At 41.4% G+C, this 15,851-nt stretch overlaps 1 protein-coding gene across 1 annotated transcript in view; it reads left to right on the top strand.

The window, feature by feature from the left end:
- Positions 1-15,851, top strand: part of LOC118802827 (ribonuclease inhibitor-like) — a 54,072-nt gene that overhangs the window by 24,390 nt on the left and 13,831 nt on the right. Inside the window, exons 5-6 of the mRNA XM_036563249.1 lie at positions 6,914-7,087; positions 15,302-15,478. Of these exons, the coding sequence (XP_036419142.1) occupies positions 6,914-7,087; positions 15,302-15,478 (351 nt within the window). The remainder of the gene's footprint in view (positions 1-6,913; positions 7,088-15,301; positions 15,479-15,851) is intronic.

Genomic DNA, 15,851 nt, shown 5'->3' with positions numbered 1-15,851 from the left:
TCTTAAACTTTAAACTTAGTTTCCATCCATTCCACCCAAATTTGAAGCCTGACTCTTTTAGATGAGGGTGTTTTTCAATGGGAGCAATGGCTACACTTTCAAATTCCACATGTCCAGATAGGCTTTGTATGAAAACATTTGTCTAGAATTTCAGACTTCATGTCTCCAGAAATGGTCAAAGCCTTGGCTCAACATGCTATGAGGAGCTGGGAATGATAAAGCAAGCTGGCCATAGCTGTGAATGACCTGAAGATGACTGTGAATGGTTGCTTGCTGAAGACAATGTTGATGGAGATGAGACAGATAAGATTGCAGTGCTCAAACTTCAGTCTGAAACCATATGTGCAGATAGATAGGTCAGCTACACATGTAAGGTTGCAAAAGTCGTGGAAGACTTCATCTTGATACTGAAGATCAAAAAAGTCTTTTAGCTGTAGTTTGCTTTTCAGCATCAGTTTGAGGCCATCAACTGACTCAGGAACAGAATCAAGTTTAAATTTACTCATGTCCTGTTGCAAAATGACAAGTCACAAAAAAAGTTAGTATTAATAAAATACTTCAGAGAAGACTAAAACAAAAAAAAAACACCAAAAACAAATAAAAAGTCTTAGAAATGTAGAAAGCAACTCATTTGAATGTATAATACATTGTAGATAAGCAATTCATTACGAATAAAAATAGAAATAGGCAAAATAAACAGGCCTTAAAAAAAACATAGTTCTTTCAAAATGTGGGCAGAACAGGCATGCATATTTTGCAAATAACTAAATGAAAAATTAATTTTGAAAATATTTTTAGCCCAACAACTATACCTTAATGAAGCAGGAAGGTTTTTGGTGTCATCATTACTTTGCCTGCATGAATGTATGCGTACAGCAGATGATACTCGTTTAGCTTGTGGTTCCAGAATGTTTAGATCTAAGATATGTTTTTTCATCAGTTCATAACTTTTCACTAACTTGCCAAAGTCAGGTAGGCTACTGCTGTGTCCAACAGACAAAAAATCCTTCTGAATACTTGGTGCCATGGAGACATGCACCAAGGGTTGCGAGAAATACAGCGGTATTGTTGGTATATTTGAGCTCTATAGACTTCTTCATGGAGTGCTGTAGTGTCTCAGGTGAAACAACAGCAACATGCCCTACGTCCAGGTCAGGTCTGACTTGGCAGGTCTAGATAGTAAGCTAATAAGTTTTGTGCGCAAGAGTGAGCAAGACATTTTTGAAATTCTTAACATTTTGCACTACTCTTTCAAAAACAACTGTGTTTCACTTGGAAAGAAATAGTCCACATAAGTTAAGGATAGTGTTCTAAGAAAATGATGCTTGGGCAGCAACTGGAAATCTGAAAAATGTCTTTTAAAGAACATCTATGATATTAGATTTTGGACTATGTAGCACAAGGTCTCATTTGAAAGATGCCCACTAGCCAGGAGTTCAGCAATGTATTTCAGGTCTAATAAAATTTGCCAAGTTTTGGTTTGCTGTCATTTCAGGAGCTTCAGATGCCTTTTAATTTTCCAGCTTTTTCATACTTTGTTTATTTACAACTTCGTTCTGCACATCAATCCTATGGAGTTCCCTGGGGCAGCACTCTCAGCTCTCGCTCTCACCTCTTGCTAGACTGAATAAGACCTCTGGACAATCTACAGGGCAGAGTATCGTTTATTTACAAAATGTGGTGGTGAGCCACCCCTGTGTTCTCCAGCTTGTCCCTCAGGAGCCTAGGCTGTATGGTGTTAAAAGCACTGGAAAAATCAAAGAACATGATTCTTACAGTGCTCCTAGGCTTCTCCAGGTGAGAAAGAGCTCTGTGTAGGAGGTAGACAACTGCGTCATCCACTTGAGTGGGTCCATAGATGAGCTAACCAGAGGGCGGAGAGAGGACCAGCCTCTCTAGTGTCTTCATCAGATGTGACATCAGTGCCACTGGCCTGTAGCTACTGAGGTCCTTTGGTTGCTGCATCTTCGGCACCAGTACCACACAAGATGTTTTCCACAGTTGTGGTACCTTCCCGAGCTTCAGGCTCATGTTGAAAATGTGTTCAACTATCCCACACAACTGATCTGTGCAGGACTTAAGGAGTCTGGCGCTGATGCCATCCGGACCCGCAGCTTTCCTCACTTTGATCTTTCTGAGCTCCTTTCTCACCTGTGCTGTTGTAAGGCACAGGTTGGTGCAGGAGGGCTGGGTGCTGGAGTGTGCAGGTAGGGTGGTTAAGCTGACAGCAGAGAGATCAGTGGTGGGTGGCTGTGAGGTGAGAGTTGTGAATAGCTGGGTAATTAAGGGAGAGGGGGCAGGGCAGTGCCCTGAGAGACCAGAAGAGGGGGCTTGCAGTTAGGGGTAACTGTGTAGGGGGATGAGTGAACAAATGTATTGAAAAACAGATTGAGATCATTCCCCCATTTTTGGACCCCTACAGCCTGGGGGTCAGGTTCCTTGTGGCCAGAGATTGTTTTTAGACTTTTCCAGTCCCCACTGATGTTGTTATTCTGCAGTTGTTCCTCCATCTTCTTCCTGTAGTTGGCCTTTCCCTCCCTGATTTTGCTTCTCAGTTTCCTCTGTACAGCTCTCAGTTTTTCCTTGTGACCTGATCTGCAGGCCCTCTTTTTCTCCTTCAGGAGAGCCTTTACATCAGGGTTAATCCATGGTTTGTTGTTGGGGAAACACTATCCAACTGAAGCAAATGTGTACTCTATTTCAGCTCCAACAGGATGTGGTCATGAACTGTTCAGTGTGGGAAATGTCCCTTATAATTATAATTAAATTATAGTACCTTTAATATTTGCTCCCAATTTCTGAACATACAAACCTTGCTGCTCAAATACTTCAATGTCTTTTACCAGTGGCTGAAGAATGGCGTCATAGCCATACTTTACATACTTTAACAATACTTTCACATCTCTGCTGTAACAGAGACAAGCCAGATACACAGAGGACATATATATATTATATTGGTAAATCTGAAATCACCCAATCAACTGAACAGACCTTGTGCTTTTTTCTTGAAGTTCTTAATGGGTTAGAAATTTCAAAGTCATTTATGTATAATGCCAGATGTATGCTTAAATTATCTGAAGAATGCAACTGATTCTCTTTGCAGTGTAATCCATATCTGTATGTTTTAAAATGAGTCATTTATCCAAAAGCTTCTGGATCTTCTGTCTTCAAGAACATAATTATGATTTAACAGTTCTGACAAAAGTTTCAAAATAGGAACATAAACATATTTTCTTTTGGAAGATGCATCTAAAGGATATTCAACAGGCTCAATCACCTTAAAATTTGTCAATTAAAAGGTGGTTCTTCTGTTTTTTTAACCAAATTGACTGTTCATTGACAGTGATACTAGGGGATTTGTTTTTCTGACTATCTCCGTTTCAGCACTAGTGATGGAATTACTTACTGTACAATTGTGCTTAATCAATATGCTTTCAATTAATCTTGATGTGAATTCTTTAGCAGTTGAATAGATATTCCAGCATTCATTTACAGTTTCTCAAGTTGTTACCTTAAACACATGAGAAAATGTTTCCACCCAAAAAAACAGGGAAGCTAGTTTGTTTTGAAGCAAATCATGCAGGTCTTCGTCATACTGCACATCACAATTTGATGCAGAAAAGTGCACATGATCCAAATGTGCCTGAAAAGTTGAACTTTCAGAATTTGAGTCTGAGAAATGTCCCGACAAAAATTGTCTATGGTACACTGACAATGGCTTTTACTCTTATGGGCATGAAAAGTACTAAATACACTGGACTGAAAGCTGCAGTCTTTAAAGGGATATTGTACAGTCTCCTTATTTCTGATATGAGTGTTTAAGTGTACAAAATACTGTGCAATACTGCAGGTCTCAAAATGATTGCACAGATCACAGTTCAGATTTGAGGTTGCAATGCAGACGTGAACTGACTGTCTATGGTCTCTAGTCAAATGTTTCTTCAGTGCAGGTTTGGTTTTAAATGAGCACCCAAAGCCTTCATAGATGCAGGGTAGGGGACAATTACTTGTGTGATGGCAGTGTTTTAGTTTGTAGTTATGAGAGTGTGCTGGTTGGGTGATGAGAAAGAGCAGATTTCGTAACATCACCTCATTGACTGGGGCAAGGCTCCACACTGTTCACACTTCCAGGAGACAGGAGAAAGACGCACTAATGTAAACTTGTTAAGAAAGAAAAAAAATGAACTTGTTAAGAAAGAAAAAACTGAAACTAATCTTCATACACTTTTAATAAATCAGAGAGCATCCAGAGGCTCCCTAACTCAGTTTTTTCATCCCATACTGATACATACAAAATGTTTTACTCTGTTCTATTAGAAGTTAAAATGTATACTCATTAAAATGTCTGTGCAATTCATAGTGGAATTAAAACATCTAATATTATTGCAGATAATATTATAATATTAAGACAGTCTGATGAGTGATTACTGTGCACACAATGTTGGTAGGCGAGCTGTAACTCTGACTGTGCTCTGATAGAGCTTGTCTTGTCACCATTACTGCAGATACGTCCCTGCAGGTGGAAGAAAACAAAGCAAATATAAAACAGAATAACCAGAAAACGATTTTAAGAGAACACTAGCTAGATTTGTGGGCTAATAAAAGTAGCTCCCAAAACTGCAAAAGCTCTTAAATAATAAACACATACACAGATATAAAGCTGAAGTCAGCTTCTTATTCACTAGCTTCTCATTTGAATTTTCCATTCCACCTCAAGTGGTGCTACACTTACCATAAACTTTTATATTTCATCACTACACTAATGACTGCACTTATAATGGTATATGCACTGTTTTTTGCATGCTATCAGTGTGCTAGTATGCAGTTTTGGATGGACAATAATAATGCTGTGGAAAATGGATTGGTTATGGATTTTTTGGCTTATAACAAACCGCCACTGCACTGCCAGGTGAACTTAAAGTCTGTGTAAATTCAGAGATTTGTTTCTAGACACATGTGAAAAGACTCTGAACTACACTATATTGCCAAAAGTATTCACTCACCCATCCAAATCGTTGAATTTAGGTGTCCCAATCACTTCCATGGCCACAGGTGTATCAAACCAAGCACCTAGGCATGCAGACTGCTTCTACAAACATTAGTGAAAGAATGGGGCTCTCAGGAGCTCAGTGAATTCCAGCGTGGTACCGTGATAGGATGCCACCTGTGCAACAAGTCCAGTCGTGAAATTTCCTCGCTATTCCACAGTCAACTTTCAGTGGTATTATAACAAAGTGGAAGCGATTGGGAACGACAGCAACTCAGCCACGAAGCGGTCGGCCACGTAAAATGACAGAGCGGGGTCAGCGGATGCTGAGGCGCATAGTGCGCAGAGGTCACTAACTTTCTGCAGAGTCAATCGCTACAGACCTCCAAACTTCATGTGGCCTTCAGATTAGTTCAAGAACTGCGTAGAGAGCTTCATGGAATGGGTTTCCATGGCCGAGCAGCTGCATCCAAGCCTTACATCACCAAGCACAACGCAAAAGGAGTTGTGCTCAACCCCCTAGTTCCGGTGAAAGAAACTATTAATGCATCAGCAGACCAAGAGATTTTGGACAATTTCATGCTTCCAACATGACTGCACACCAGTGCACAAAGCAAGATCCATAAAGACATGGATGAGCGAGTTTGGTGTGGACGAACTTGACTGGCCTGCACCTCAACCCGATAGAACACCTTTGGGATGAATTAGAACGGAGACTGCGAGCCAGGCCTTCTCGTCCAACATCAGTGTCTGACCTCACAAATGCGCTTCTGGAAGAATGGTCGAAAATTCCCAATAACACACTCCTAAACCTTGTGGAAAGCCTTCCCAAAAGAGTTGAAGCTGTTATAGCTGCAAACGGTGGGCCGACTTAGCACGACCCCTCCTCTAACACCATAACCTAATTAAAATTTGAGTCAGAATTTGCAGAACAGCTCAGTCTTCTTATTTAAATTTTCTAAGAATGATGAGATGAAGAATAGATGGGTTGATTTTGTGAAGACCCACGTTCATGGAGAGCTGAGGATTCATACAATCTTCGATTTGACTCACTGGTGTATTTCACTCGACATATTCTACTTATGTTAACTTTTTTATCAAACCCTGTTAGCCTTGCCTAGCTAGTTATCAAAGTAATGACACTTGCTGTACTGTGCAATATTCATCTCCACAAAATCCATATACATTTACACTAAAGAGGCAATCAATCTAAAGTCTTTAAGAGAAACAATATGGTAAACGCTAATCGTCTGGCAGTTCAGTCATTGTTACTTGCCCAGTCACAGCTTAACTTATTTCACCTTGGACCTCATAGCTATATTTTAGCAAAAAACAGTGCATTTTGAGAGGTACATATTAGGTTTGTTGATTCCATTCCACCTTCAAACCTGCAGCAGCGACATCCTGGCACCCATGAGGTGATTATAAAGCGTTCCAAACATGATAAATGAATTAAATGATGTTGACTGTTTGAGTTCATTAAATCTATATGATTAGAGTATAAAACAAGCTTGATGTTTATCCACAGTCTCAGTGTGATGCTTAATGTGTGCTGTTTTAAGCAGAATTATTTATCTGGCTTTGAATTAGATCCAGGCTCTGGAAGCTCAAACCTGTATGGCTTTACAGGTTTAGTAAAGCTACTATGCAGTATCCATTTTTCAGAGAGGCTGCACCTTTCCTGCAGTTGGGTGTGGTTTCAGCTCCTTCATCAGCACTTACTTCATAATTTGTCCTGATGAAGTACATCACCCAGGGAAATTTCACACACTGTTTGATGAACACTATTTAGACATACTAAGCATGTTGTGTTGTACTGCTTTTGCATACTGTATAGTGTGGAAGATTTTAAATTTCTTTCTTCTCATTGCTTCAATTTGAACGTTGAGTGTGGTTGAGATGACAGTGTTATTGTTTCTCTTCCAGGCTGTTTGGTTGTAGTCTAAAAGAGGAAGACTGTGTAGAGCTGGCCTCAGTTCTCAGCTCAGAGAACTCAACACTGAGAGAACTGGACCTGAGTCAGAATGAACTGAAGAATCCAGGAATGAAGAAGCTCTGTGAGGGACTGAAGAGTCCAAACTGTAAACTGGAGATACTGAGGTAAGATAACTTTCTCACTGTGGATATATTGTATATCATACACAGTCAATTTACAGTCTTAATAATGTAAGAGACTGTTTATACACATACCCACACACTGAATTAGCCTAAAAAATGAAGTGAGTAACAAACTATACAAACTACAAAAACAAAAAAAAAAACACATCAATCTTTATAAAAGTGTTGTGACCTCCTGCTACCAGCCTCACTGGCAGGGGAGCGTTTCCATGCAGAGAGGCTCTTGGGAGGCACCGTTTCCCAGTAGGAGAGACTTTAATGTTGTAAATAAGTTGTTGCTGTTAGTTTAATGTGTGCATATGTGTTTGAGTGTGCTAATCTGTGCTGGGCTGTGGGATAGTGCAGTGTTCTTGCATACGGTCAATGGAGATTGTATGGCTAAAAGTGACCGATTTATATATCGCTCAGAGGCAGTTTTCCCCTGCGGATTTGTTCAATAAAAGAGCACCCATTTTTTAATCACAATGTTTCCTGTGTTTTTAAATTTAATTCCTCTAATCATTAACAATAACTCAGTAACTTTTAGTTTCTAATATTACTGTGACACTTCAACAGAATCCAGACGCTCGCGGTGTAAAAAAGGCGAAAGGAGATTTAATGGAATCAGGCAAAAACGAAGTCAAAAAACAAGCAGGGGTCAAATCCAAACAGCCAATACCAAACACAACAATGATAAAATCACCGTGTGAACAAAATCAGGGGGCAAGACAAAAGGGCAAGTCGAAAAACAGTCCAGTAGTTCAAAAAACACAGAACACAAATCACAGGCAACAGTATCCAAAAGGGTAAAGGCAAAAAGGCAGAGTCGAGTAAACAAAGCAAAGGGTCAAATACACAGCAGAGTAACGATCAGAAATAACGCTCAGTAAGGTTCGGAAAGAAACAATACCTCGCACTGATCTTCCCTAAAGCCCGGGCTTAAAAACTATCCTGTCCTGATCATATGATCTAAAGCAAAAGTGCCAATAATCAGTACTCAGGAGAATGAGAGCGCTGATAGGAGCGCGAGATATTGTCCGAAGTCATGTGGTCCCCTTGAGGATCGTGGGTATTGGAGTCCGTATCATCCCTTGATACTGGCAAATGCGTGACAATTACGCTCACATGTTGGTGTTAAAAATGCTCTGTGCTCCATAGAGGTGTATGCATAGAGGTCTGTCAGCATGCAAAAATGGAAACGTTGCCATGGTGGCAGTGTTATCAGTGAAAGTGAATGGTTATCAGAGGAGAGCTTTAGCAGTGTTCATTCCTCATTTAAGATTAAAATGAAGGCAGAAGACTGCTCTAGACTTTATTTTGTTTGTACAACAACAAATGATCTTGTGCATTTTATTTTATTATTTTATATGTTTATATTATTATTTTATTAAAACATCTAAATACAATTCTGAGAAAGATGAGGAGTAGCACTGTTGAGGAAGACGAGAAGCTGCACTGCTGAGGAAGATGAGGACAAACACTGTTGAGGATAATGTGTAGCAGAAATGCTGAACTTGAGGAGGAAGAGGAGAACTGAGGAAGATGAAGGGCAGCATTGGTTGAGGAAGATGAGAATTAAGTGTAATGTATTGGTTACGGCATCACACTATGTATGCTTGCAAAGTTCATCCTCATCACTGGTGGGTGAACAGCATATGTGTATTTGAACTTTATTTGAAGACATTTTTGTTTTTAAAAGGTTAAGACAAGTCAGTCTTGCTAACATAGTTTAAGCTGAGTGTGTTTAGCTCAAGCACAGCATGAATTCAGAGGTGGGTAGCAACTAGTTACATTTACTCAAGTACATGTAGTTCAGTAAAATTCTGATGGATTTTTTACTCTCCTGAGTATTTTTAAATCATGATACTTTTACTTCTACTGAAGTATATTAGTGAGTAAAGGAATCTTTTTACTGTGAGTTTTTAGCCATTCATATTTAGATACTAATTCCTTTTTGTGTTTAATTTCAGTTTGTTTTGATGGTGGCAATATTTGTATTGCTTTGTGATTGGTTACATCTCTGACTTTGGAGCTTCTGTGTTTTAGACCAACAGAATCCCAAAAGGAGAAGAACAGAGCTGCACAATCTTCAGTTCCTATACTGATAAATGTTTTAAGTTTCAAGTTTATTTATTTGTCATATGCACAACATGCCAGGACATTTATGCATTGAAATGCTTGTGGTGAGGCTCGGACTAACACTCTACAGAAAGTAAAAATAAAATTACAAGAAAAATTAACTGAAATATATTAAATATACACAAAATATAGAGAAAATACAGATAAAAATATACACAAATATAGAGAAATGTACACAATATACAGACAATATACATTTTAAAGTGACTAAGTGACTGTTATTGTTCTTAAAGTGGCTTAGTGTTAAGGTGTTATTGTCCATAGCAGAGACGACATGATGTAATAATAATACTGACAAAAAGACTGAGTGAAATGGTATTTAGTGAAGGACCCACAGCTTCACAGCTTGTTCAGAAGCCTGACAGCCTGTGGGTAGAAACTGTTCATTAACCGGGTTGTCCTAGCCTGTATGCTACGAAATCTCCTGCCTGATGGCAGGATGGTGAACAGGCCGTGTGCTGGGTGGCTGCTGTCTGACCGGATCTTTTTGGTCTTCCTGAGGCAGCGGGACTGGTAGACATCCTCTAAGGCTGGTAGTCTGTTGCCTATGATGGCTTCTGCTGTCCTCACCACTCCTTTAAGGGCCTTGCGGTCACAGGCAGTGCAGCTGCTGTACCAGACAGTGATGCAGCCTGTGAGGATGCTCTCTATGGTGCATCTGTAGAAGCTGGTGAGGATCTGAGGAGGCAGACCAAACTTCCTGAGCCTGCGCAGAAAGAAGAGACGCTGACGGGCAGATCTTACGATAGTGTTGGTGTGGAGGGACCAGGTGAGGTCATCAGTGAGGTGTACGCCGAGGAACTTCACACTGCTGACTCTCTCCACTTCAGATCCATTGATGAACAGGGGAGAGTGACCACCCCTCTGCAGCTTCCTGTAGTCCACAATCATCTCCTTTGTTTTGCTGATGTTGAGACAGAGATTGCTGTCATGACACCACTCTGACAGAGCGCTGACCTCGTCTCTGCAGGCTGTTTCATCTCCATCAGTGATGAGGCCTAGGATGGTGGTGTCATCAGCAAACTTGAAGATGATGTTAGATGTGTGTTTGGCTACACAGTCATGTGTATACAGGGAGTACAGGAGGGGGCTGAGCACACATCCCTGGGGAGCCCCTGTGCTCAGAGTCAGCGTGGAAGAGAAGCTGTTCCCAACTTTCACCACCTGGGGTCGCTCGTCAAGAAGTCCAGTATCCAGTTGCACAGATGAGAGTTCAAACCCAAGTCTGTGAGTTTAGGAATGAGTTTGGAAGGGATGATTGTGTTGAATGCTGAGCTGTAATCTATGAACAGCATTCTTACATATGTATTTTTTCTGTCCAAGTGTGTGAGAGCAGTGTGTATTGTTAGTGCAATGGCGTCGTCTGTAGATCTGTTGGAGCGGTATGCAAATTGGTGAGGGTCCATGGTGGCTGGAAGTGTTGAACAGATGTGAGCTTTGACCAGCCGCTCGAAGCACTTCATGACTGTTGATGTCAGTGCAACAGGGCGGTAGTCATTCAGGCAGGTGACAGACGATTTCTTGGGGACTGGAACAACTGTGGTTTCCTTAAAGGACTTGGGAATCACTGACAGTCTTAAGGAGAGGTTAAAGAAGGATCTCACCACCTCAGACAGGGGAATGGCTAGAGCGCAGCTCTCCTCATCTACTGGGAGTTTCTCAGCAGGTGAGGTGTTAGTTGCCTCAAAACGAGCATAATGAGCATTAAGTTCATCTGCAAGTGAGGAGGAAGAGCCGCTATCACAGATCACACCTTCTTTGTAGTCAGTGATGGTGCGCAGGCCACTCCACATACGTCTGAGGTCAGAGCCAAGATAGTTGGATTCCACTCTGTCCCTATAGCTCCTTTTGGCCAGCCTGATGGTCCTCTGAAGGTCATATCTGGCCTTCTTGTAGCTAGCCGGGTCACCAGAGTTGTAGGCAGCAGCCCGAGCTCTTAGTTTGGCTCGAACCTCAGCATTGATCCAGGGTTTCTGGTTGGGAAATGTTCTGACATTGATTTTTGGTACAATGTCTTCAGTGCATTTACTGATGTAGCTTGTGATGGAGTCAGTGTATTCATTGATGTCTGTGCCAGCCGCGTCACGGAACATCTTCCAGTCTGTGGATTCAAAGCAGTCCTGAAGTGTGAAGATGGCCTCCTCACTCCATTGATAGACTGATCTGAGAACTGGTTTTGCCTGTTTAAGTCTTTGTTTGTATGCAGGCAGGAGAAGAATAGAAGTGTGATCAGCTTTGCCGAAGGCAGGGCGGGGGAGGGGTTTGTAACTGTCCTTGATTGTGGTGTAGCAGTGGTCAAGAGTCTGTTCTCCTCGGGGGGGAAATTTAATGTGCTGGTAGTATTTGGGCAGGACTTTCTTCAAGTTTGCCCTGTTAAAATCCCCAACCACAATAAAACCAGCCTCAGGGTGAACGTTCTCAAGTCCATTAATGGTCTCGTACAAAACCTCCAAAGCACGAGACTCATCTGCCTGAGGTGGGATGTAGACTGTACTGAGAATGACTGAGCTGAAGTCCCTGGGCAAAAAAAGGGTTGAACTTTGACTGTAATGAGTTCAATGTCTGGAGAGCAGCGACTGGCTAGAACCGCTACATCTGTTCCCCATCGAGAGTTCACCATAACACACACCCCGCCGCCTCTGCCCTTACCAGAGTCCAGAGTTCTGTCCTGGCGGTAGGCGGTGAAGCCGGCCAGTGTGATGCCGTTGTTCGGTGTTGCCTCGGAGAGCCACATCTCTGAGCACTAAAACGCAGCAGCTCTCGATGTCGCGCTGAAACCTGATCCGCACGCTCAGCTCGTCTATTTTGTTCTCCAGTGATTGAACATTTGCGAGCAGAACACTTGGGGGCAGAGGGTTGAAGCTCCTTCTCCTTGTCCTGCATAAGACCCCGGCACGTCGACCCCTCTCACACTTCCTCCTGCTCCGCCGGCCCGCGCGTGTTGGTAAACAAAGGGGCAGAGAAGTCGCGAAGGGGCAGCCGCGCGTGTCCGAGCGCGTGTTTGTGTTGAAGTCCGTCTTGAGCGATGATCGAATGTTCAAAAGAGTCTGTCGATCATACTGAATAATCCCAAAAGCGGTTTGTGCAAAAACACAAAGAAACAGCGCAATAAAACACAAAAACCTGTAGAGTTTACCCAGAGCTCTTACCAGTGCGGCCATTCTACGGCGCACCGGAACCGGATCTCATTCGTGTCATTCATTCATCCATCAAATGCTGGATGTACTGAGAGGTTCCACTGCAGTCCTCAGTACTTAAGTAGATTTTTGACCTGCTTCTTTTGTATTTCTACTTAAGTTGTATTGAGGAAGGTACTTGTACTTGTGTAATGATTTTATGCAAGTATCAATACTTTCACTTGAGTATTGATTTAGGCTCATCTATGCACCTCTGAACCTGATCATGAACAGTGCCGGTGTATGTTTTGGTGCTGTTTCAGTAGCTGCAGCCTCAGATATATGTATTTGTTAGCTAGCATCTCTGAAGAACATCAAGCTGTTTTCATGCTGAGTTCATTTTCTGAAGATGCACCACAGTTTCTTTTTTTGTGATATTATATCTCTTTCTCAAGGTTTGGATGATGGACTACAAATACTAAAGTGGAGTAAATAACACATTTATTTATAGATCAGAAGTTTTGCGGGGATGCAAACACTCTGTTACTCTCACATTCACCTCCATGAAAACAGAGAAACTGAAAATAGAGATGCTTATCATCTGTGTGTACACCGGTTTAAATTTAACCAATCAGGTCGCTGATGCTTCAATTTGCTCCACAGTCCATGTGCCAAAGTCATGTTAAAACAGCAGATTGTGCAGACAGTCCAGCGAAAATGTGAACTGGAAAAAACATGTTGAATTGCCTCAGGAATTAGCACGGTTCAGATGTTTGGTGCAGACCTGAACTTGGGTGGAGTGTTCACATGTCAAAACCTAACTGTTGGACAGGTCCACACCAACCGTGGCAGGTCAGAAAGTGCCTCCCAGCTGAAATGGAGATTCTCTTTGGCTCTACCGCTGAGTTTTACTCTGCCTGTTTGTGCTGGGCAGCACTTCATGCAGTTTAGGGAAAGTGGAGTTTTTTATGAGCACATCCTGAACTAAAAAAGTGGTGGGGAATTACCCCAGTACTTTAAAAAGTGGTGGGCAAAATGCCCGCTCGTCACTGTGTTTCCAGCAGCCTTGACAGAAGCTAGATTTCCATTCACATATTTCTATGCATATTTAGACATATTGGTTAAAAGAAGACTTGATAGCAACAGCAAATATAGAATAAAATCTGCCAAATTCAAATACAAGTTTGCACACTCAGTTGAACTTGATATTTTTACAGATGAAGATGTTAATTATGATGGAAACACATTTGTTGAATAAATAATGTAAAGGCGCATAGAGTTACAAGTGTTTGTTTTAGCATTCAGCTGTAGCTACATGTTACACCAGCTGTACATAAGTTAAAATGTGGGCTACTTATTGTAACGTTTGACCAGTAAGCAGACGCTCGCGGTTATAAAATACAAAAGCTTTACTTGTGGGATCAGAAATGAGTAATGTCGTCAGAAAACAGGCATAGGTCAGTTCCAAAATACACAGTAGATGAAGAAGGGCTACCATAACCAACAAGGGGAAAACAGAGCAAAGTCCAGAAAACAGGCGATGAGTCAAAACCATAAATCTAATAAACCAGGCAAAAGTACACAAGGGCAAATCCAAAAACAGAGTCAGAGAAAAACGGTAAACAGAAGGTCATACACACGATATATCAACAGGAAGAACGCTCAGTAGTTTCACAATGGAAAGCAATACCTCACAATGAACCTAGCTCTAGCCCGGGCTAATATACTAGCTATCTAGTCATATGACACAAACACACAGGTGAACAGCATTAGTATTCAGGTGATCTCGAGCGCTGATAGGAAGATGAGGATCTTTGTGGAGTCGCGTAAGCTGGCTGAGGATTCTGGGAAGTGGAGTCCGAGTCATTACTGGCAAGTGAGGGAAATAGCTCCGTATCTTGGTTCCCCAGTGTATTCTGGGAAATGTAGTCTGTTGGCTGACTAGCCGAAGAAGTGACACTTATAATGTAAGCTTTTAATTTCAGATTTCCACATTACTAAATCAAAACAAGTAGCATCACTCAAGCTTGTTCTTTATTTTTGGGGATTTTGTCCCCATTTCATCATATACAATTCCACCCACTAGTTAAGACTCTGCCAGTCACACAATACCATCAGTGCTAGGAGGGTGAAAGCTAGCACAGGCTTCCTCTAAGACCTGTGAAGCACCACATCTTTTCAAACTGCTGCTAACAAATTGCCATTGGACCGCTGAACACGCTTGGGGGAGTACACTAACCGCCAGTTCTGTTACGTCAGCTAACAAGCACCTGCACTGGTTAGCATGGCGCTAAGTGATGAGGGAAGACGGGGGGCCATCCTATCCACCCAGAGACAGCGAGGCTAACTGTGCTCTCTTGAACTCTTGAGCCATGTATGGATATAGCATCACCGGGGACAAACTAAATACTATAGGCTATAATTTTACCTACAGCGCTAATCATCTCCCTGGTGTTAATTCTGAACATGAAGCTACACCCACAGCTCCAGTTCAGTGAGACTCAGCAGCTGCACAAACATCTAAAACATGTCATAACTTTTGCACACGTCATATTTTGTTACATTTTTATTTTTTCCAACATTATATTCAGCATGTAAACAGTGTAAATCAGAAAATGTGCTTGTGTTTCTGCTGTTTTGGTTTATTAATTTAGTAAATGAATTGCAGGTTTTTATTGCTATTGTTTCTCGTGTTCCAGTTTTAGTGCGTTAATAGTTATGAAACTAAGTGTTGTGTGTCTGTATTACTTCTACAGTGTCTCTGAATAAACTATCTAAAATTAAGTAAACTGTGAAAATACAGTATTTTCAGAAACTATAATATTAATATCAAAATCTCACATTGTCAAATATCTAATACAGACAAGAGCGCCATTTGTTCAACTGCACCTTTTTCTGTTTGTGTGTGTGTGTGAGTGTGTGTGTATCTGTAATTGTGAGGAGTTTGTTCTTCTCTCTGCAGACTGGAAGAAGTGTATTTTAGAGTTGAAGGCTGTATTTATATAGTTGAAGCTCTGAAATCAAACCCCTCATCACAGCTGAAAGAGCTGAACCTGAACCACAATGAACAAAGAGATATAGCAGTGAAGGAGCTCTCTGAACTGCTGAAGGATCCACGTTGTAAACTGGAGAATCTACAGTGAGTTACTGACTTACTGTCTCTACACACACACACACACACACACGCATACAGTGTTGTGCAGTGGGAGTTCTGTTTCTGTAATATTTGCATTTTTGAAATCATTAATTATTCTCTCTCTATAACACATTCACACATCATGACATTTCAGCTATTACGGAGATATGTATGTATTCAAAGTTTATTACTGGTGTGTAAACAGCATTTAGGTGTACTTGAACTTTACTGATAATTTTTGGTTTTAAAGGGTTAAGCCAAGTCATTCTTTCTAGTCTGGGTTAAGCAGATTGTGATTAGCATTAAACCATGAACACAGACTTGTGGTGCTGAATTTAGCACCAGGTGGCCAGAGAATGCATCCCACCCACTAAGC

This window comes from Colossoma macropomum, unplaced genomic scaffold (assembly GCF_904425465.1).
Source record: "Colossoma macropomum unplaced genomic scaffold, Colossoma_macropomum, whole genome shotgun sequence".
In the NCBI taxonomy this organism is placed as follows: Eukaryota; Metazoa; Chordata; class Actinopteri; order Characiformes; family Serrasalmidae; genus Colossoma; species Colossoma macropomum.
Note: the sequence above shows the minus strand (reverse complement) of the source record. Positions and strands in the feature narration are given on the sequence as shown.